Raw genomic sequence first — 24,294 nt, forward strand, 5'->3', positions numbered from 1 at the left:
GATATGCTCTAAAATGAAGTGAAAGGAAGACTCTACAACTGTCATTGCAATTTAAATCCTGAATCCTTTCAGGTCAGGTATTTGTGTTTTAAACTTGCAGCTGTCTCCTACCTATCACTGCCATACATACATTAAAGCAACTCAAGTTAAATAAGAACTTCATCTGGAATCTCTGTCAGTACCAACAAGGTCATATTCCATGATGCCCTTCTTGCTCTTAAAATGCAACAGATTTCTTTATCTATTCCACTCAGAAGAAGCACCAAGGTCCTCCTCCCTCTGTGACTATTTTTGAAAGACATATAAACAAACAGGAGATTCAGCTATGCTCATGTTTTTCTCAGTTACTACTGCAGTAATATGAGGTTTGATCCCTGTCTTTCAAAAATGCAAAGGGAACAGAATAGAAACAGCAAAGAAATAGGTCTAAAACCAGCAACTAACAGAGACTTATATTGAACATTAAAGTAAGGCTGCTTCTGGTTAGTGACTATGCAAATTAGGGCACAAGACAAAAAGGTTATTTTTATAAGACTTCAAATAAATACAGGCAATCTGAACTTGACCTGTTGGGTGCTAAACTTTTGCCTTTGTAAGGCATGATAACACTCGAAGTCAGATGCACAGTAACCTGCTGCCTCTCAAGAGATTTCTATTGGTCTTGTAGATTAGGGAAAATAACTGTGATGAGAACAAAAAACACAAGGTGGCATTATTGCCATTTTCTACAAGTCAGTTACCTGGTTAGACTACATAGCACTATATGTTCTAAATATATTCTCTTCCCTTTCTTGTGTCCTTCCTCTTCTGCCAACTGTTTCTAGAAGTACAAGAGTTAAGCCCAACTTCAGATCCTGAGAAGCCTTTTTTTTTTTAACGTTGCTGAAGCAAAACAAAGGTATCTGCAGAGTTCTTGGATTGGTGACGAAGTATATTACTTGAATAGCTCATGGATGTAACTACCAGGAATGACAGGCCTTTTCAGACCACAACAAGTTAATGTTTCTGTTCAAGTGTCCTAACAATTTATGACAGATGTTGCTTTCACTGTGGCAGTAAATAAATCAACAATGCAATAATGATAAAATGATACTAATTCATAATCCAATGCTTGTCATAATGCCTTTCTTCCAAGGAGTTCAAAGTGCCTTGTAAAAAGTGAATAGTAGCATCTTCATTTAGTGTGATCCTAAATTTTTTCATCCGGTAACTTTCCACTGCATGAATTTCACTCATAGGTGCCTGCTCTCCCCAGCCTCATCACACAGAGAATCAAGAACAACTCATCTCACCCCCACAGCTGCAGCAATTTCTGGATAACACAGCTTCCCCACCTGTAGATCAGCCAGGGCCTTAAGAAAGGTGTCTGGATGAATTTTCAGGTCAGGAATCTTGCCATATTTTTCCAGTTTCTTTAAGATTTTCTGTACATAATGGCCACTCTTCACAGACTCTGGGAGTCTGGCAAGCAACACAGTAAACCTTTAGCAGAAAGAACAGCAGCAATAAAAAAGAAGCCATGGGAACAAATGCATATCTGATTAATAACTGGGTTTGTCTGGCATTTCTGCCACTTCACCACCTCCATAACGTCCACAGAAAAAATGGCTCTTTGGGGAATGCAACACTCAGTGTAATTCCAAATGAATAATGTGAAAGAGCTTTACTTTATTGGACTTGTGCACCAATTCCCCTTGCAGGGCATTGAAATAGATGCTTCTTCATTGTTCATTTAAATTTTGGATGACAAACTTGGGCATGAAAGGAAATAATAAAATCCTAACTAATGTTTCCATTTTACTACAGATCTGTCCTCTTCATCATTTCTCTATTTATCTTGTTTAGCCTCTACAGATTTTCCAGTGCAATCAGTGCCTGATCTGACACACTTTCTGATTCTCTTTACTATCCCTTTTCCCTGTGCTACCATCATTCTGCTATCTCTATGTGCTGACATAAATCTCACTGATGTAAGTGCACTGTAACATGCAGTCTTTACCATTTCACTCTGAATATAGAGATTCAGAAGCAGAATTACACATTACAATGAAAATAAAACTCTTGTGAAAAGACTGCCTTTTTTTTTAATATTCTGTGTAAATTCTGCAGTGCTGCTTCGACAGTCCTGGAGACTGATGTTCCAAACCTTTCTAGACTGTGCATGACTGGGGTGTGCTGTGGCTTTCATTGCAAAGGGCTGAAGATTTTTCAGCACACCAGCAGAAAGTGCTGCCTCCCTCCAGTTTAGGATACATGTTACTGGTACAGCAGGAGAGGGGTGAGGAGTTTCCCCCTTTTCAGTGAAAAACGAAACACAAAGGTTCTTGTCTTCAACAGGGCCAGTTCTACACTCAGTAGTGCACTGCTGGTATGGCTGTATAGCCAATTTATTATCCCTGGGTACATTAAAAGGCCTGTATATGACACGATTATGGTAACCTGGGTATAATCCACCCATGCATTAAGATACTTTATCTGAGAAAGGAAGCTATGTTCAGTGTACTCTTTATTGCACTGTTTGTATTTTACATTATTTTCGGTTTTTCTCAGTTCATGAGAGATAAGACAACTAGGACTGACACCATATACCAGTAAAGTGTTCCTACTGTGATTCAGCTTTCTTGGCTAAGCAGTGTTTGCAAGAGCATGGGGAAAAAACAGCCCTGTTGTAAATGTAACAAGTGCTATGGGGAAAGTAATTTCTCTGTCATGACTTTGTGTCTCCACAAGGGGGTTGACCAGCCTTGGCAGAGATTTCACATCTCACGCCCTCATGGATAGATAGCACTTTGCAGAACAGGCCTGGCATAGAAGCATATACTCGTATAACTGTGCTGGCACAGTTCAAAGCAAGACAGCCTCCTCTCTATGGAAGCACAATTTTCATATAAAGGAACAGCAGACTTGTAGTACTGTTCTTGCATAGGGGGAAAAGTAAAAAGCCATACTGGTATAGTCTCCTTTACACTCATGGAGCGTTGTCCAAATTAAGGCTTCTTCTAGCAGAACTAGAAGTATAAAAGCAAAGCCACATCCACTCCCGTTTTGGGGCTTATTTACATGCCAGATCTAAAATTTAGGGAACAGCTGGAGCATATATGCTTGACAATTAAAACCAGAGTTCTGCTAGATAGGCCAAGATTAGGTTTATTCATTAATGCATGACTGATGTGTTCCTGATGTGTCTTGGGGCCAGCTGCATTTTGGACCTGAGATTAGAAATGGACTTTTGTTAACTCAGATTCTGAAGGACAGAAGGCTTACTAGCCAGGAGAGCAAAACAGAGCAGGCTAAAAAAAAACCAAACCCAAACCAAACACCATTCCATGCCATTTGCATACTCTGTAATCCCAGGTCCAAGGATTTCTCATGGACAGGGCAGCAGGGAACATGCTGTGAGCTTGCTGGGGTATTCTGGTAGGCTATTTCTAGCGTGTATCTGGAAGCTGCTGACTGGATACAGCTAATACCCTTCCAAACATAAAATGCTTGTAATCTGCAGAATTATTGTACTGGAAAGCATTTAGGTTATTACTCTACTTGCCCTTGTAAGTGTTGCAATATTATCTATCTGCAGTTCATGGATGGACAGCTAGAGCCAAAGAATCCTTTGCCATCGGTTTTCAAACTGTGAATGTTCAGTTCAGTAAGAAGTTGTCAATCTAACCCACGGACATTTATACAGTACCTCTTATCTTCAAGGTACAGTGTGTTTTACATACTTCTTAGTGAAAGAAGTCTCCTATAAAGTTGCACGCTGGGGAGAGTGTGCAAATTCAAGGACTGAGTGCTTTTTGCCCATTATCACTGGAAAAGAACTCTTCGTTATCCCCTTTCACACCATTTCCAATTAAACCACCTGCTGAGCAGGCTGAGACCTGGCTCCTGGAGATCATATCTGTATTTTTGTTGCTACCAGTTTGAAAAGCCTGTGTTTCCAGCAACTGATTCAGTGGTTTCTAGTGATACTTTGCTTTGGGGAGGGAAAAAAAAAAAAAGAAAAGAAAGAAATCTTTTTTTTTTACTACTGATAGAACTCTGGGACCCTGACCATCTCATTTGAACTGAGGGGTTTGGGACCTTCTTACCAGTTTAGTCTACCTTCATCATGTTTTCTTTCAGCTGTCATTCCCAGCTGTCTTATTCTGTCCATATCTCTTCTGAAATACTTCAATTGTTTCAAAGCCTAGCATTTCTGACAACATCGCTCTTCCTGTCTTCTAAAAAACACAACAAGCAACAACAAAAAGTAAAAGTTAAAGCTGTATTTTAACTGTGTAGAAGTATGGTAATGTTTAACTGGGAAGACACTAAGGAAGGCAGAAAACAATGAATGTGAAGACCACATTGTATGTTTAAGTCTGTGGACGCTAATGCGATTTTTGCTTTTGTGTTCTGTCTACATTGATATTTCTACAAACATATTAAGAAGCGTTTACATTTTATACTAACTCTAGGCTGTAGGTAAGAAACAAACTTCAGAATCAAAACATTTAAACTGAAATTCAACATCCACTCTTTATCAGATATCCACTGCTTAAAAAACCCCGACTGTATAGTGATTTAGGGTACAATATTATTTAAAATACAACATGTATTTTAAACGCTGATCAAACACAACACACTTGTGTGGCTGTATGGAGAATGGTAAAATAGCTGCAAGTAGAAAGTTTCCCTCTGATTTACCCTTCCATACTACAAGATGCTGGAATGGTTAGTTCCTTATGCAGTCACAACAGCTACTCAGGGAAGAAAACAAGGACCCAGCTCCAGATAAGAAAAATTCCGGGGACAAAATAATTTAAGTACAGAATGGAACTGAAGACTGGAAAGAAGGAGGAAGTGAGAGGAGCAAAAAACCCACCTGTGCCTGTAACACCCTTCAAAGCAATATTTAGAAGGATCTCAGGTCTGGTGCTTAATGAGACAAAAGAATATGTACAAACATCACAGATAAATGTTTCTGGGTGAAAGGAAAAGGATGCCAGGCTTTGGCTGGTCAACAAGGTGGAAATGTCACTGATCTGGGAAAAAGTCTTGGGAGAGGACTGTGAGAAGAGTCAAAATAATGTTGAAGAACAAATACAGTGTTTTCAGTTCTGAGATCACAAGACAGCCATACCAATTGTATATGGACTAAATTTACTATTATGTCTTTGGGTGAAAAGGACTGTGATGCCCAAAGTAAATATATCCAATGTTTTTAGCAAAACTACTTCCAGAAAAGTAATTCAGAAATATCCCAAAATACTGCTGTAAATATTTAACCTGTAACATATTTTCTGTATACAGTCATAAAACTTTTTATCATCCCCTCTCCCATATTCTTATTTTAATGTCAGTCCATATAAGTGCATCTTTAAAAGGTCTGAAGACAAGTCCTAAATCCGGTCAGAAGCAAGGTGTGTAGTGTTTTAAAAGTATACTCTTCCTACCTCTCAGGGGTCACTAGGGTATCATGTAAACAACAAGCTGCTTCTTCACATACTGCTGTGAACTTCTGCCTCATATCAGCACACAAGCTAAACTTATTTTTAATGAAAGAGCTGATATGGCAACTGCAACTAAAACAACACAGAAAACTAGAATTAACATCTTGCAGTAACCATTTTGTGGTAAGCAGCTGTGTTGCTCAGAACATACAGCAACGTGAGCCCATGTAAATTTTGAGATCTCCTTATTCTCAGTAAAAATCCAAATTTAATAGCATTTACAGGTTTTGTTAATTAATCAGATTCATGAAAGAATTTTATGAATAAACCCCCCCCTGTAAATTATAATCAATTTGGATTTTTACCATACTACATTCCAGTCACATCCTTCCAGGAAAGTGCCTTCGCATTGCACTGAAACGTACTAGATGTGCTGCAAGGTTTTGCTGTCCTGCTCTGGTGTCATGTAATAAAATGCTCTCTGACTTTTGCATACCAAATGCTTTCCAAACAGAGTGCTCAGTTTATACAGCGTATAATGTGCTTCAAAACCAGAACTGGACCCTTACCCCTGCCTTCTGGGCCTCTGCTTCCTTGATATTGTACTTTCTTGGTCCTTAATGAATGGCATGTTTACTCTGTAGTTCTCAGCCACCGGCAACAAACTTTAAGACACAACAAGGTTTAAAATAGTGTACAGTATGCCTTCTCCAGAATGTGAAAAATTCTACAGGTGCTGATAAAGCATGCTTAATATTACAGACTTGCTGGAGTTATCCAGGTACAAAAAAAAATATTTCTCTTGACCTCAACTCAAGGGAAAAAATGCTTCAGCAAAGTCTAATTGTAGGAATAGTTTTTCATGTTGATCTTAAACTGTGGAAACCACCACAGAACTGAGTAACGGGGGAACACATCTAATGTAAGCTTAGTTGGAAACGTTAGAGAGAGAATGCTGAAAAGTGAAGTGGTAGAAATGGAAACAATTCTACTGGAATAAAATAGAACACTGCTTTTTCTACAAAGCTGCTGAGCATAAGAGCTCTTCTCTTTGCAGCAGCAAGATTCACGGGGTATTTTACAGAAAATACATAACTGCTTGCACAGCAGTAAAATGGGCTATTCTGCCACCCATGCCAAAAAAATGAATGTCATCTGAATTCACTGAATGCTGGATTCAGTTGTTCAGGGGAGGGGAAAAAAAAAGAAATTAAAAAACCCCTTAGGTTTTGTCCTGATTAGTTGCTTCTCCTAGTTATTTGGTAACATACCATTGCAGTCCTATCTTCTTAACCATATCTTTTCGTTTATGGACATCTTTTGACACATCTTCATTTGTTACCTTGATGACTTTCTGTAGGGCTGATAAAAAAAAAAATCTGTAAAAACATGCCAACTCAGTAGTGCATTCCTCTCTTCCTTGCAGAAAGGATGCCATATATGCTGGCTTGAATGAGACATCCTAAAGAAACTTGCTATTTAGTATTTCTAAAAATTAAAGTTTCTTCAAGAAAGAAGCAGATTTTTAAGGAGGTTTCAAGATAGGTACCCAAATATAAGTGCCCCAAACTCAATCATATCTGAAAACATAAGCTTTGTTCTTTCAACTGTGAAAAAGACCCTCAAACCATCAAGTAGAAGATACCAAATATTTTTTACATTAGATGCTTATCAGAATAGTGTATTAGAAAAATAGGTAGGTTTGAAGAAATTATGCAGAAAGTCTGTTTTCAGTTATTGTACTGTGCTGTTAGCATTCTACTGGCATAAATGTCAAGTCTTCTGAATTTCTAAGTCTACTGTATCACTTTGCCATTCTTCTTTTAAATGTCATAAGGAATTTAAAACATTTAACATCAACAGGTATCTAATTACCCCTCTGTGTCTCCTTATCAGCATCCACTAAAACTAAAGACATATCCTCAAGTAGCACTTCACTGGCTATAGTTTCCAGATTATCCACCTTCGAGCAAATCTCTCTCACTAATAACACTTCACTTCCTTTCTGCCTTCCACTATAACGTGAATGCTTATATTCTCTTCTCCTTTGAATACCTGGAAGCCAATTTAACTCACTGTTTTCCTTCAAACTGACATCTTTGTTTCCCTCCTCACTGCTTTTCATTACTGCTTTGATGCCAAACCTCTGGAGAGACACCAAGACGGCCATCTTCTCTGTATTATTCCCTCCAATCACTCGTGCAGTAAAAACAACTGTCACACTTGTTATTAAAAATCCTAGTGTTAGCTTTCAAATTCTAAGTCATCCTCTGAGGTGCTCAATATATCCTACATGGTAATAAGAGACATTTTACTGAGCACTCACCTTGAAGTTGTAATTCACAAATTCAAAAGGTCCTTTTCCTACATTTTTGTGAAACACCACATATAGTATAAGAGAAAATCACCGCTCAATGTTGACTGTGTTAAATAGCAGCACAAACTATTTATACTTGTTAAAAGTACAGATCTGAATATTACACTGTGAATTTATAAATGTAAGACATGGATGGAAGAAGTTGCTAGGCACCAGCTAATGGGTTAACATTTTAAAGAACCATGCTTATAATTAAGATATTCTATTAGCTGTGGCCAGGTGAGTTTCAGTAGTGCCAAAGTCCCAGTCAGAAACTCCTAAATTCTAGCACTGACTAGTTCTAATGATGGCTCCACTGCCACCCTTACTAGTCTCAAAGTGTAAGCCTGTAAGATGTTGGCTAAGCCACTGGATCTTCTAGAACTCTAGAGCTGAGGAGCAGTTTGAATACAAAAACTGACCCACACGGGGTCTAGAACCTGACATTGATACGGGCAGGGAGCCTCTCCTCAAACTGAGATAAGGCTGCATACAAATCTCATCTGTTCTTGGCATGCAGTGTCAGAACCCATGTTAGAAGAACCTAGTCCTTTCTATTTATGGTTACCATTTGGGCAGATTGAGTAGCTGGATACCTGAAACCCATCTACTCTGCAGATAATGGTGCTTCAGGGGAAGAGGGCTATACTAAGCAGCAGCTGCATTTGATTTTTTCTTCAAGATCAGCTGAGTTGTCTAAAACCAGTCCTGAAAGCAGTCCTTCTGGCAGATTGTGGGCAGGGATGACAGGAAGCAAACCAGGGCTAATACCACAAAATTACAGCTCCTCTCATTGGCTGATCAACAGAAACAGAGGGCACAATACCTCTCTGCTCTCCATTTTGTAGCATTAGAATCTGTTCCAGTTCTCCATCTGGAGAAACTGGGAAAACAAATACTCAAGCTTGCCCATATTCATAATATTTTTGAAACATTAACCTCCATAGCTGTAAGCTACTAAGAAATTAATTAGAAAAGAGAAAAAAAAAAAAAAGAATGTAGTAATTTCACCTGACCTCTATTTCTACGCCTTAGTTAATCATCTGTGAAATGAGGTACTAATATTTACCTGTTTGGCAGGGATCTAACAATGATAAATCAACTGAAAAGACAGTGTTCAATTCCAAGGAAAAGCCTCGAATTCAGGTATGCGTTTTATAATGAAGATCCCTTGCACAAATATTTATACCTCCTCCTTTAAAAGTATGTTTTTGACTGAGAATTCAAAGCTAAACTGCTGCCCCAAAAGCTTTGGGGATAAAATCCAGTTAGTGTTTAATCTCTCAGATACAGGTCTCACATTTTACTTCTCAGTGTGAAGAAAATGTATGCCATCTGAACTGATCTGCATACACACACACTTCATTATGCAGTAACCATGAAAAATTAGGCTTACATTTAGTACATTTACATCATATAGTCTATCTGCACAAAAAGAGACCCTTTTTAAAATGTGGTTAAGGAAGCAAGCTTAGAACACTCATCTGCTTTGTAAAACCTTTGACTGATTAGGTGGGGACTGGATGATAAATGAAACTACTTCAGCAGCGACCTGTCGTTATACTGCAGCTGCAAGGACTTCAACTTCCATATTTACCTTTGTAAACATGACGTAACATTAGACTAGTATAGGTCTTCACTCAACCAACAGCACTAAAAAAGTCAAATCTGTATAAGCAGACATTCTACAGCAGCAGTCTCCAAACAACAGCATCTAAATTATAGTTGGGACAAAAGGCTTTATATTGAGTTATGAATTCTTTCCTTAAAATAAATCTTTCTGTAAGAGTCACACTCTGCTGTGTCTACTGATTAGCTGCCTACTACAGAATCTCTTTTCCACTTTTTAAATAAATATATGCATACGTGTGGGGTAGGGTTGTGTGTGCTCTCAAAATTATGTCTTACGAGTTACATGAAGCTTTGTGAATTTGGGATTTAAGGCTATAGGGCAGTTTTAATCCATTTCTGATTTGTTCATGAAGCATCCTATAATCAGAATCCTGGATTAAACATGATTCTAGCAGCTTCAGAATTCATTACACAATTCAACCTTTGCTACAGAGCTGCCCTGCAGAAACTACCTTCTCATATTTTTTAAAGCTAAGAAGATAATGCTTGAGAGGACCAGACTGGTAACTCAGGCCAGTCTCCTGAAATCACAGGCAATCACATGATAAATGCTGTTCCAAAGGGGACACTGAACATCCTTCCCATACATCACAAATACCACAAGATACCTCTTTATGTCCCATAGCAAACAGAGGTTCCCAGCTGCTACAGCTCTCAAGATTTTTTTCAAATCGCATGTCACACTCAAACCAATTGTTCACCTATGTAAAGAATTTGCTTGAAATTATAGCTTTGAATTCTCTGCTCCCCCGATTCATGTCATAGGAAGGCCATTCATCTATGCTTAGTGCCATGGACAGCAGCAGCTGTGCAGGTAACATACGATGTTATCGCAAGTTTCCTGATATATCCACCCAGCTTCTGGGAGTCTGAACCTAAAGGTCTTTCAGACCCAGAGAATGTATCCATTCCTTTACATTTAAGAGCAATTTTTTCTTCTGTTCATTTAAATAGTTTTTGGACTTGAATACACTTCCACAAATATATTGTAGCAATGAATTCCTAAGTTTGATCATTTGTTGCATGAAAATACTTCCCATTGCTTTAAATTTTCTGCCAGGAAATATAATTTGGTGCGCCATAAAGCTGGTACCAAGGGTACTTGTGAATAACTACTCTAATTGCTTTTTCCCATGCACTTTGTGGTGTTACAGAGATCTGTCATAACCCTGTATTCAGCTGTTTTTCAGCACTGAAGAGCCCTAGTCCATTTAATTGGTTCTCATATGGAAGCTATTCTGTATCTTTACCATACATCACACTTTTTTTTTCCCCCTCAATCAAACTCTACTGCTTCTGATACCAGCCTGTCTGCATTGGCAGGACTGAAACTGAAGAAGCATATAGAAAACATCTGTATTTTTTCATAACATGTTTTCTGCTTTGTCTTCCACTTCATTCTTAGTATCCTTCTTGCCTTTTTGATAGCTACTGAACATTCACATAACTATCCCAGATGACTCCAAAAGCTCCTTCCGGAGTGGCAATTTAGAGTCTAACATAGCATGATGTCAGCTTAATAATGATAATATAATATCAATTAAAAGCTAATTAGCAGTACTACATGCCAACATGCTGTTCTGGTTCAGCTCTACTTAGAAGGAAGAGAAAAAAAATTTAAGATTACCTAGCTTTGTACTGGAACACACTGCAGAGCTAACAGATAAAACTATTCTGTCAGGTCTATCAAGTGCAGATAATCACTGATGGATGAGTAGGAGGAATACAGAGTAAGAAACCCCTAAGTTAAATAGAACCCCCTAAATTAGACAGATACATATTCAGTGGATCAGTTGCTTATGACAGAGGAAAGTTTCACTGCCTGCTGGACCTTATAGATGTGGATGACAGTCTGATTATACAACTGGTGTAACTCAATTTAAAATCTTTACTTAATACTCACATGGAATTACATTGTCTTTAAACCAATTTGCTAATGGGGAAGGCACAGAAAGACTTGTAAAGTTCCATATGCCTGAAGAGAAATATACTAGTACATCTAGTATTGTCTTTGACACATGTTCTCCCTAATAACACCAAAAGCAAATCCATTTGATATTTATTGGCAGTCAAGAAAAGTAACTTACAGGTGAGAAGAGGTGGTTGTTCTTCAGGTCATGCTGACTCACTCATAAGATCAGATGAAGCTTCATTAATCTTGACGTCTTCAGAGCAAAGTACAGTGGAAGTTTTGCTGCCACAAGGGATTTGACCACAAGGAGATGACTGACTGTTAAGCTGAGATACACCAGAGCTGATGTCCTGCTAAGTGGATCATATCATGCTTTCCAGGTAAATTTCTGTACACAGAAGAAAAAATAAATAGAAAGGAGGTGTTTTCTCTAGCAGTTTAACAACAAAGAATCACATTTCTGTAACTAATACCAATCTTAGATCCTTATGGTTCTTCTGTAACCTCGTAGATTTTTCTCCAGTGACTTCAAACAGGCTAGTGATTTCTTGGGTAGGACCTCCTTCATTTTGTTATCTTTCTTCAATATGCCTTTACTGTAACATTAATGCCAACAGATTAAGCTAACTTGTAAACACATAACTGCAACTGTAGAGAGGGTTGGTAATCGAGCAACCTTCTCATGTACAGGGAAAAATAGGTCAGAGTGGTTTGATAAATATTCGGGTCTCCTCCCAACACCCAATGACCTAGCAAATTAATTTTCTGTGTCAGGAATGTAAACCTGAAGTCTGAAAGCAGACAGTTCTGCAGGCTTGATGTCATGGTTTAACCAACACTTGATAATCAGAACAACGTGTATTACAAAGCAAGCGTCTCTGAAGGAACCCAATACTACCACTAGAAGTTTCTTATCAAATATGTAAAGCAGTTTCCAAGTAATATTAGTGTAAGTGACAAGAAGGAAATTGTCATTAATTCAAGGAGGAAAACGATAAAAGTCTCAGCAATGTAAGTTTTAAAAGACACATCAAGACTGACATTTCTGCTCACATTCATTTGGACCCAATTCTAGAAAACTGCTAAGACTGCTTGGAAAAATCAGAAAGCCTCATATTTAGAAACAACTCTTATTTGTGTGACCTGCTAACTCTCCCTCTGTTTGCTAATAGCAGGAAGAATATTTACATGAAAACAGAATCTTTGTCTTCTAAATTTCACAACTTTTCCTGCTGTTTTGCAGGAAAAAGAAAGCTGTTTTGCCCCAACAGAAATTGCAATCTTCTACTGAATCATTTTAATTACTATGTCATGAGGGTACAAGTTGCAAGTCTCAACCAATAGCAAGAGCAAACAGCCTGCATGTAACAACAGCTCATATTTCTAGGAGTACCTCACCTAGGGTCCTAAAACCACTTCACAAAGCTTGTTTATTTTAGCCTTATAGGGGGCAAAGCAAGGAACTAAAAGCTGCTGAAGATCAAAATGTAAGATGTGCTACACAGTGAGAAACCCACTGGTTCTTTATTGAGTTCTCCTAGTTATACTCGTAAGCATCACTCATTCCCCTTCAATTTTCCTTCAGTCACTTCAGCAGTTCCAAAAAGCCTGTCTGTGGTTTCACAAGTAAAACAGCATTACAGATAGTTTTATAGTGTTTCATTTCCTCTCAGGTATTAACTTTTTCTTTTAAAAGGCTTTCATCTGAATTGCTTGTTTTCTCCTTTCCTTGGCTTTGCTTTCAATGTGGCAAGTGAATCCTGCTTTCTTTAAAGCTCTCAACACTTGGCATTTATTTCCAAATTTAGCTTTAAATTCTGTGTAAAAAGGCAACCAAACAAATCATGACTTGAACATAGCAGAGTAAGGCCTCCAGGATACCAGTCTGGCATCTCCATTGGACTGGAAAAGGCCTATTTGTGTGAACAAGTACTGCTACATGACTCTAGGTCACAAAAAAGGGGCCAAAGGCAAACAAGAGGCTAGTTATGTTTTAGCTGAATATTTAATTCTTCCCACATCAGTACTTAATACTAGGACCAAGCCACAGTTTCAATTAGGTACATACTGCTCTTCCTGTTACCTGGTATCAAATCATTATTCTTCAAATATTACAGACACTGGTAGTCTTGCAGTCACAAGATCCAGAGTATAAAATGTGTATCATGGAGTTCATTAAAGCAACAAAACAAATGCTTGAAAAGTTGGATTAAGTCTCAAGGGAGAAATTAACAATGAAGTTACCTTTGTGTTTGTAATAAAGAGGTCCCACATGTATGTTGCTAACTTTTCCTCTTCTGTTTCTTTTGCTGTTTTTTTACAACTACCAGGGTCCCTAAGTGAAAACAATTTAGTTTTCCATTTCGAGATTCTTGCTTTTCTTTTAAGTTCTTTCAAGAAATGTAATAAATGGAGACTAAATGGTGGCTGACCGCTACTCTGATGTAGATCTTTGCTCATAAAAAATGGAAAGACAATGCAAGGTGTATAAGCCATGAGTGAGTTACAGTCACAAGTGAAGAACCACCTAAAGAAAGCACAGTCATTTGACAAACTATCATGCATATACTGGGTCAGATTATGCTCTCAACTTCCTCTGCGCAAGTACTGAAGAATTTTGTACAGTATATCAAGATTTCATAGACAGAAGTGACAGCAGGTTCATACAAGTTTGACCTTTCCATGCTATTAGCTGGGTGAAGATCTATACTGGTCCAAAAATTTAAATGTTACATCATGTTGACAAAGGTAAATGTGGAAGCTGCAGTATAACAGGTCACTGCTGAGGTAGCTTCATTTATCATTCAGTCCCCATCTAATCAAAGGTTTTACAAAGCAGATGAGTGTTCTAAGCTTGCTTCCTTAATCACATTTAAAAAAATATATCGTTTTTTACAGACAAGAGACTATATGATCTAAATGTAAGCCTAATTTTTCATGATTACTGTGTAATGAAGCGTGTGTGCATGCAGATCAGATGACATCAAAGGAGAGGAGCGGTGGTTAGAGACAGCAACAGAGAGCAGAAGCAAGTATGCAACAAGAGATTGCACTACTTCAGAACCTGGAAATTAATCCAGGGCTTTACGCATTTATACTCTGCTCTCAGCCTGTATTCTGTGAGACTTGCTGACAAACTGTTTCTTTTATCCCAGTCTATTGATTGGTCCTCATATGTAAAGAGGTGAAAAAACCATCCACAATATATACTGGACTGATTCCCTCCTCCAGTGTATCATGCTAACTCTATATAACGCTACTCTGCCACCTCTGTTATACATGGGCACAGTTTGTCTTGACTGAGAATATACAGAGATAACAGCTTTGAAGAGCTCTGCCCTGCAAATAAAGCATAAACTGCTGTTTTACCAAACATGAATAATTTAAATACATGTTATGTCAAAATGATTTTATTGACTAAAAATGTTGGGAACTTTAATATTTACTTTTAACAGTATAAAAGTTCAGAAGCAATGCATCTTTTACAAGTACCCATCACTGTCATACATAATTGAGCGAATAAATCCAGCTACTACATACCACTTAATAGCTGGCTTTGTTCCGTAATTACAATGTGTATGGAACTCTTGTTGAGTTCACTGGGATAATCCTCCAAGGGAAGGCTATGGGAATATACACACATGTATTACTACATGTATTTAAGTTGCATAATTATTAACCAAAAGAGAAAAAGAAAATACAGCTAAATTTGGCTGGGATAGCTCAGTGTTTTCTCCTAGTTCTGCAACCTGCAATAACAGAGGACCATGCTGCACCACTGATTTGACTGTATAACTCCCTGCTGACTTCATGGGGGCAAAATTTGTTTGTTGCATGGCACAGAAGTAACAACGTATCACTCAAACAGTTATTACTTGAAAGAAGAGAAACAACAACATATAAAGGACAGAAGGTCCCAAACTCCTCATTCCATCTACTATGACGCATTGCACACGTACCTTTGATTCTAACAGCTTAATATTGAATGCATCAAACCGTTGGATTCAAAAGTGAAAGCTTCCAAAAGCCAGTGTATGGCACACAGTTGTTGGAAAATACATTTACTTCAAAGAGGAGAAACAAATATGTTATACTACACTGTCATAGAAACAGTCAAACTGGCATCATGCTGGCTGAAATACACACATCTAAGCACTTCTGTAGCAGATGATCTTTTTCATTGTCCCAGTGAATTCTAGATACTTCTCAAGGTTTTTGTAATGTTAATACGTAACTCTGAATCCTGAAAGCATATTTTTGGATGTGAAGTTTTCAATGGCCCTATCTTGATAATGCGCTCAGTGCTGTAACACCTATGAGGACTCTAGCATTTATCCCTTTAAGGTATGGACTCTTATGGGTTTGGAATTCTACAGTAACTTCTAAGCTCTGTATTTAAGAAAAAGCAGCATGTAAGTATTAGTGACTAATATAAAATATAGAATAAAATATAGAAGCATACACCGTACCAGTACTGTATTCTCCCTCTCTCTTTCATAGGCCTATGAAAAAAAAGGCCTACTTTTTTTAACTAGGATTAAAATTTAATTTTGACAGCCTTTCCTTAAAATGAGCCTAATAATCTTGAGACCTATATCACTTAAGAAAACTTTATGCTACTTAGAAGTTGCTGAGTGAAGATCAGCAAAGCGAATGATGTGTGTTTGTGTACACGTGCACATAAAAGGTTATCAGTATCTCATTAGGATTCAATCATTTAATGTTAGAATTTAACAGTTGTTATTAGTAAAGACAGACTATTTCACCATAAACTCCTGAAATTCTCAGGACACATTCCCAGCTGAACAGCAGCTCTAGTTGTATCTATTACGGGTCTGCATTGCTGTGAATTTCACTCATGTCCTCCTACCAAGGAGGGCAGGACATATATTTGCCTTCAAATATACCTTTTTGCTCCAGGGAGGACTGAAATCAAGGCACTGGAATAAACAGGAGTGAAAGACCACAAGGTCGTCTTTTTCTTCTTCCCCGACTTCCTCAGGTGGTTGCCTTCTGTTAGAGAGCAACTGTGGGAAAGGACAAAGACTGAAGTTAAAATAGGAGTATATGATATGAAGACAGAACCGTAAAACTGTTTATTATGTTCATATCACCACACTCCCTCCTCTCCTTACCTTTAAAAAAATACTGTGGTGTATTTCTAAACTGTTAATTACTGCACTTATTAGCATTTATTAATATTACAAATCTGATATTTATGTTTACCAGCATATATAATTATATTTCTAATGTTGATGGTACTTTATGAATTATAAATATGGTATCATTTGCATTTACATATTTATACTAATACTTATTATTAGCAATTAAGCATTTATGTGTAATCAATTTTTGGGGCAGACAAAATAATGTGACTGATTTGTTTGAGAAAAGATGCCAAGATTGTGCCTACTTTCCATTACACTTTTTTTCTGTTGGTATCATGCTGATGGAGTCAGTAGGATTATATACAAGGCCAAAGTTTCAAGATTTGCCTCAAATTCTGTTCAGTTTTTCCTGGGTTAACATATTGTGTGCGCAGAAGACAATAAAGTCAAAAAGATTCACCCCAATGACAGGGAGTCCTTGAGGGCTGGCCAAACCAATGTAACAGAAAACTGAGTTCTCTATAGGCTGTAGGCACTGTTCCTTCACTGACACAAGCCTGTTTGGCCATTTATACCTGTGCAAAGTACTTATAAAATGCTACCGAGCAAGAAAACAGAACGTTTACAGCTGGTTTTCCCAAGTATAAAAAGAACGACCTGCACCTTGTGTTAGACAATGGAGATTCAAGCTTAATAAGCACAGTGAGATTTTGTAGCCTTCGTATACGGCTAGTATACAGAAGATAGAGGTCTACACAGAAAATATAACATGAACTATTATATGCTGGATCATAAATTCGTAAAAAACTGAAGTGATACTGGCCATAACAATATAGCAGAGAATTTAACTGATGTAGGTGAGTCAAAGCTTTATGCAGATTTCTTTAGCAAAGACTTCCTAGATTAATGAAATAATGATTCTGGATTAACATTTCCTTTCTAGATCTGAAGTAGTTTGGGGGGTGTCAGCTTACTATGGCCTACTACATACTAGCAACTAGTTGGAACAAGGGTTGATGAGTGCATGCCTCAAGCGTTCTATTGATACAAATTTCCTAAAGCGAAGCAGCAACTGTAAATAGTACATACAAGACTGGCACGGGCATCTCAGCACTATATTTAAACAGAAATCAACATCTATTTTCTTCAGCTAATTAAGAAATTAATAAACTTACATTTTTTTTGTCTATCAAATAAGATATCTAACAAACATTATAAGCTGGCAGGTGTTCCTGCCGTCCAAAAAGTTCTTACACAAAATCTCAAGAAGTGGTTTTCCTCATTCAGATAATCTTAGATAAATTGTAACTATAATTTTGTACTTAATAAAGATAACAGAGCACATGAATTCCACATACTTTTACTGTTCAAAACAACATGCCTGTCTTGTGCTTTCTCTAATAACATTTCCAGTTTTCTCCCCTCTGTAGTCCTAATGAACAACAGAATGCCAGAATAGACAGTGAGACCATTGTATAGACAGTGAAGTGTCTGACAGAGTCCATATTCCTACTAATGAGGGATAATTAAATTTCTGCTTTGTCTGTTATGATAAGAAACTGTTAACAAGTTTAGAGTGTCAATACATTTAAAAAAGTTGATAACAAAATTAAATGCTACAAGTTATTTAACAGCAGTAAGAAAGTCCCACTAGAGGCTTAATATTTGCTGTTGTCTTACAGGATAAGAGAGGGAAGCGGAGTGGAAAAGGCCTACATCCATCACTGAAATCTGTCCATATAAAAGCATGCCAACACTTTCAGCCACTCTGAAAGACTGAAGCCAGACATCATTTGTTAAAAAGAGACATCATGCCCCAGCAGTTTAACATTGCTTCAGAGCTTTTCTTAATCCATGAAGTTCCTAATTTTTAAAAGTCAGCACTATGAAAGCTAGAAGTGAAGTAAGTCTCCACAAAAGATAATGGTTTCTATTTTGTATTTAGGCTTCCCCCCACCTCCTTTTAAACTGCTTACCGCTGCAGGCAAGCATATGTATAACCGCACAACTGGAACTAACACGTGCTAGCAGGGCTCCTGCAGGTGTGCAAGCCACATGGGACAGACTGAATGAGTAAAGGCACACCTGCCAAAGCCATGCGTTTCTTGTTTCATGTGTGTTTCATTCTGTACTCCTGTCCCCCTCAACACATCCTGGAGCTGAGAAAGTTATCCATAAGACTCCTTAATTTTGACATCTGATCCTAAGTCTAATGAAGTCCCTCTTCAAAACACTGGCAGATGTTAGAGTTCTTTTCTCTAAGAATGAAGTTAAACTCTCAATTAATATTAGTTTTAAGCAACACACAGAAAATATTAAAGGATATCATGTTCACACTAGGAACTTTTGCTACTGTAGATTTTTAGGATAGTTCTAAGATTTAGTAATAAATTTTTACAATTGGCAATACCCCTGGTGCAGAGGTAGGATTAAAGTGGCTTTGTCAGTATTCACCCACAAGCCTGGTATACTCTGCTCCAATAGAAGTTTTTTTTACTGCTAGGAGAAGCAGTGTCTAAATGAAGATAATTTTGCTTATGCAGGTATCCTCCTTCATAAAGGAAAAAGGAACATTAAATCTTTATAGGTCAGCCTTGCTGAAGAAAGAAGCCTTTCCTTACAGAAGAAAATTACTTCAGTAATCAGAATGGTCACAAAAAAGGCAATAGTATTTTTCATGTGTAATAAATTACTTGTCTGCAATAAACATGGATTAGCTGAGTTATGGGTAGATAGAAGTTACATATCAAAAAGAATAATAAGCATATAGTTTTAAAAAGTTTTCAGGGAGGTTCTTATGCGTTCAATTTATTATTTTTTTAAATGAATAATCTTGTTTACCTAAAATGTTCACATAGCCTTCATTAACGTAGGATCAAAGTGCTTCATAGTGCTATTTAAATAATACAGCTATAGGTGACTTCTTTAAGGTGAATGAGAGGAAGCTGGTACCTGGGAGTGAAAAAAAGCCACAGCAAACTGATGAGAAAAGACTGCTGGAGATGGATGAGCTTTCGATGCAATAAGGTTCCAAAGATGTGTAACTTCTAGAAGAGCTACTCTGTCCTGCTGAACAAGTACTTAATCATCACCTAGCAAGGGCTGACAAATGGAAGACAGCATTACAACAGGCATTAGAGGTGCACTGGTAAGACCAGCGTGAGCCAAAGGATTGAAGACTATCTAATGATCAAATGGAGAGAAACCCACTCCGCAAGCTAAGCCACTTATCCTGCTGAATGCAATTCTTTTTTATTCTTAATGCTGTGGTCCCATCGCGGGAACAAAAGCATGGTATAAACTCATCAGGCCTCCTTCTTTTCTCCTGAGAGACTCATTTCTGAGTTGGCTACAAAACCTCTCCCAGGTTCATAACCTGCCTTCTAAACGTCTTCCTTTTTAAACAGGATCTTTTTTCCATGCTTGTTAAGTTTACAGCTGCTCATTTACCCAGATCTTAAGCATTTTCTCTTTCCAGTTCACACAAGTAGTAATATTCTGCTTCAAGAACAAGTAACATCAGAAACTGGAAACGGTCACTTTTTAAAACCACTGCTCTCAGACCACCCAAAGCCCACTGAGTTGACTTACATGTTTATCTCTTCATCTGACTCCTCCACATCAGAGGAGCATCTGGGTGGCTGGAACTCAGTTCTCCATCTTGTGACCTGAGCCTGCTGGGCTGCTTTCAGTGCATTCTTCCTCTCTGGTGATTCTTGGTGAAGTATATGAAAGTATTCTCCACCTTGCTTCACAGAATTTATATGATGCCTGCCAAAAATCACAAGTTGGTCACTGCACTAAAGACATGCTATCAAATTAATTACTCTGTTGCCCACCAACTTTGACAGTTCTATATTCAAGAGTTCAATGTTACCATTTCCTTCTACAATATAACAAAGGACAAGAATTCCCCAGTAAGAACTTGAAGATCTTTCCCTTATCTCTTTCAGCACCGCACAGGTTAACTATTGGATGTCTTGAACTTAGCATCACTTTGTCCAGTACTTGATTTAAAAACTCCCTGGCTAATTCTAATTTATAGCAACCAATTGACCACTGGGTCCCTCACGGTCTTAACTCAGTTGTCACAGCCTGACAGGCACTGCCCTGAAGCTACCTGTTAGCTGCTAATTTGCACTTGCTGTCAAAAGGCTGCATTGTTAGTAATAAGGAAGGCACCAGTGAAGCCTGTGAGCTGAAGGCAACAGGCCGGGTATTGCTGTAACACAGAAGAAAATAAAGAAGACTACATAATGCACTCCATGTAGGATGACAACAGGTTAAAAAAAAAAAAAAAAACAACAACAAAAAAAACCCAACCAAGAAAGGTGAGCTAGGGCAGTGAAAGGGATATGGCACACAATTACTCTGATTACTCTGCAGCCTTTGGTTACAATGTTAGCCAGAAACTAGCAGCTGATTCAAGTCACACCAGCATACTACGCAGGCACAGGACACATCCCCTTAAGTTAATGTGTGGCTGACACTTGAAGCAAGTGTCATCAAGCTGTATTGATTCTTTCAAACCCAATCTAGGCTTAAAAGCTGGGCCTCATTTGTTTTACTGACAAGCAATAACTCCCTTTTCTTACCAGACATGTATTAAAGCACCTGAAGGTCACGTAGGGTGCAAATTTCAGGCATCAAATCCACTAGTTCAAGGAGAGCAGTTTACTCCCTCCTTACTTCCCTTGGTGAAAACACTTGTACAATTTAATTGAGTTTGGATTGGGGTTTTGGTCTTGCTGACATTATTTTTTAAGTCCAGCAACTCTAAAGACAAGCCTGAAAACATTTCCAGTTCAGGTAGATAACCTGTCTGCTAGGTATTTCTATATTAACCTTGGGGATAGAAAAAAAAGAAAGTAAGGTGTCCCTAATAAGAAAAGCTGTATGCTTTGGCAAAACATAAGGATTTCACAGTCACATCAGACCAGCTTAATGTTTTTCATAAGGACCTAGTATTTTACATAACAGACTGCTGTCTGAATAGTAGGAAATGTTTAACGGCCTCAAATTCTTGCGTTATGTCTTTTCCCAGTAGTTGTCTCTCTCCTTTCTGTCAACTATCAAGATATTTGTATGTAAGAGTATTTTTTTCCCCTTCGTAGTGCTTTTTCTACATTTCTGCACACACTAAGTATTCCTTCTTAAAAATCAAAATCCCTGTTGCAGCTGTGTATTATAATGCCACGAACAGCAAACGATAAGGTTATTACATGAATCAAATGCAAGTGGTAGGAAAAGATAATTATAAGCCAGAAAGGTCTTTTACACTAACAGCCATAACCAGTATTATTGGAAAAAGACGCATAAAGGGCAAGTACAATCAGTCCTTTTTAAAGGTTTAACTAATATAGAAGGCTTTAATAGTGTATACCAAAATCAATGATCACTCTCATACACCGATAGGAATAGGAAACGTTATGCACGCTTGTGAATGAATGTTTTTAGTCTATGACTCCCCTGAAGTCCCAAGTATTACAAAAAGAAATAAAAGAATTAACAAAAATGCAGCATATAAAGCTATAATAACTAACTGATTTTTAAAAAAAATCCTCTCATAATCCCATAGAATTATTTCTAGGATATTTATGAATGACCCTAAAGGTCAGGAAAACAGTAAAATAAATCCAAATTTAAAATACAGAGGTGACCAATGTACTTTTCTATACTGTAGACTTACAGTAGATTTCTGGAATAGGACATCAAATATTTCTCCATTTAAATTCTGGCATCACAATATTCTGTTTATATGATAACTTAATAAATTTAGCTGAGCTACCTACTCGACAAGTAGGTGAAAATTGTTCATTAAAATGTAAATTAATCAAAGTGAAATTTGGAGTAAGTTTATTGAAGTAATTGAGCTTCAGTCAACTGTAGTCACAACTGCATTTCAGACAGAAGGATTTGGCTTATTTTTCTAATTTAATATCTTTATCGGTATGAAAACTAAGAGTTTCCTGAACAGTAATAACATACCATGGAATACTTCCTTTTCTCTGCTGGAATATATTATTATAGATAAGGGTCAATGACATGCACAAAGGAGTGATCCAGTAGTATACTACATACACAGAAAATTGGTTGCAAGCGTATTCTCAGTGCTTGGTGCAACTCTGTACTTAAATTACTCTAAATCCTTCAGGGACTCAAGGTCATCAGTTAATTGTAATATGAGGCCATTAAAGTACTAGGGAACTGAACTTTTACTGCTAAGATTTGGGATTCTTGGTGCCTTTCTTAGAGTAAAAAATGACTCACAAAAACAAAAGGAAATCATAAATTTGTCTCAATTATAATTTAGGTTCTAGAAAAACAAGATGCTATAATATACCTTAAAATATACCTTTAAGTACACTGGGTCATCTTTGCTAAATTCAAAAGATTGATACTAAGGATTATTTTTTCCCAGAAGATCAGATTTTACAGTTAACAACCTCATATCTACTGTATAAAAAAAAATAATCAGTGGGAGATGGTTTACTAAAGGAATTGTGTGCCCTCCTGAACATGTGATGCCAAATCCTTGTTTACCCTAAGCTGGTACACCTCCAGCCTCAACAGAATTGCTAGAAAGATAGGGAGAAGGCTGCACACCCTTGCGACTGACTGTGCTCTAAGCAACTGTGTTCAGTGCGGTGGGCAGAGTTACCTGGGTGCTGCAGTCTCATTAACTCTTCCAGCTAATCTCCCTCTGTCCCATTCCCTGAGGCACAAAGAAGTTGCGGTCTATTTCTACCGGCCTGACACTCTTCTCTCTCTAAGACCAAACATTATATTATGATCACAAGTAAAACAACTATGTATCTATCAAACAATCTAACTACATACATATTTCTCTGATCATGGCAATTGTTAGCCACCTTTTCGTAAAAATGGCTTATTCAATTTTCTTATCTTAATGGATACAGCCTTTATAGCAATAAAGCTAATGACAGAACATGTCCTGCTCCAGCTGCTACACAGAAAGAACTCAGCCTTTTCCAGAGGCTTATAACCAATTGTAAATATAAATGAAACCCATGTGGCATTTCTCTGAAAGCCGCTGAGAGCATAGGCTTTCTAAATGCCATTTCCTGTATTTTCATAAAAGCATTTCAATCTGCATCAACTTATTACTAGACCAATAAAAGCTCCTCTTCGGGCACAAGGCCAGACCCTACTAAGGGTGTTGCAAGGTTAGTATCAGCTGGGCACTGCCTAACTTACTCAGGTTTGTCAGTAGTGCAATGTAAGTTAAGGCTTCCCAGGTGAAAAGCAAGTGCAATTTTATGCACACTGCCACTTAAAAACATTCCGAGCAAATATTTTTTATAGCACAAAAAAATACAACAATCAGTTTCTGTATAAAACAGAAAGCACAGGAGACAATAACTTTGAAACTACAGTAAATACAGCTAAATTGTATTATAAACATTACAAACTAAACCCATGGATTAGAAAAAACAGTAAAATTCTTCTAAATGAACACCTAGTATTATTTGCACCTGTGCCACCATAAGCTGTGATCCCATCACAAATTTCACATGAGGCTGATGAGTATTTGGACACTAAAGAATTCAAAGAAATAGCCACTGAAAGAAGCACCAAGAGCAGGAAGCTTGCTTCATTAGGATTAAACTTGATATCTACAACCTTACCTAGTTTTAGGGGGCACTATGGTACTGGAGGATCTGTCTTTTTAAGCACATAATAAAATGGAAGTTCTGACAATCTGAAGTTATTAAAGATCCTATGGTAACCTCTGCAGGAACACAAGCGTTAACACCTGCATCCTCATCAGACTTCAATTGATTAAATGTTACTGTCCTCACTTCTCTTTCAGTTTGAATATAACACTTCTTT

General features: G+C 37.6%; 1 protein-coding gene across 1 annotated transcript in view; it reads right to left on the minus strand.

Moving 5' to 3' along the window:
- Positions 1 to 24,294, minus strand: part of CCDC60 (coiled-coil domain containing 60) — a 37,902-nt gene that overhangs the window by 557 nt on the left and 13,051 nt on the right. The window contains 10 exon segments of the mRNA XM_055701527.1: positions 1,293 to 1,482; positions 4,089 to 4,220; positions 5,436 to 5,558; positions 6,704 to 6,879; positions 7,759 to 7,796; positions 11,550 to 11,685; positions 13,577 to 13,667; positions 15,292 to 15,396; positions 16,240 to 16,359; positions 20,032 to 20,211. Of these exon segments, the coding sequence (XP_055557502.1) occupies positions 1,293 to 1,482; positions 4,089 to 4,220; positions 5,436 to 5,558; positions 6,704 to 6,879; positions 7,759 to 7,796; positions 11,550 to 11,685; positions 13,577 to 13,667; positions 15,292 to 15,396; positions 16,240 to 16,359; positions 20,032 to 20,211 (1,291 nt within the window).

The sequence above is a fragment of the Falco cherrug genome, chromosome 1 (assembly GCF_023634085.1).
Source record: "Falco cherrug isolate bFalChe1 chromosome 1, bFalChe1.pri, whole genome shotgun sequence".
NCBI classification, from domain to species: Eukaryota; Metazoa; Chordata; class Aves; order Falconiformes; family Falconidae; genus Falco; species Falco cherrug.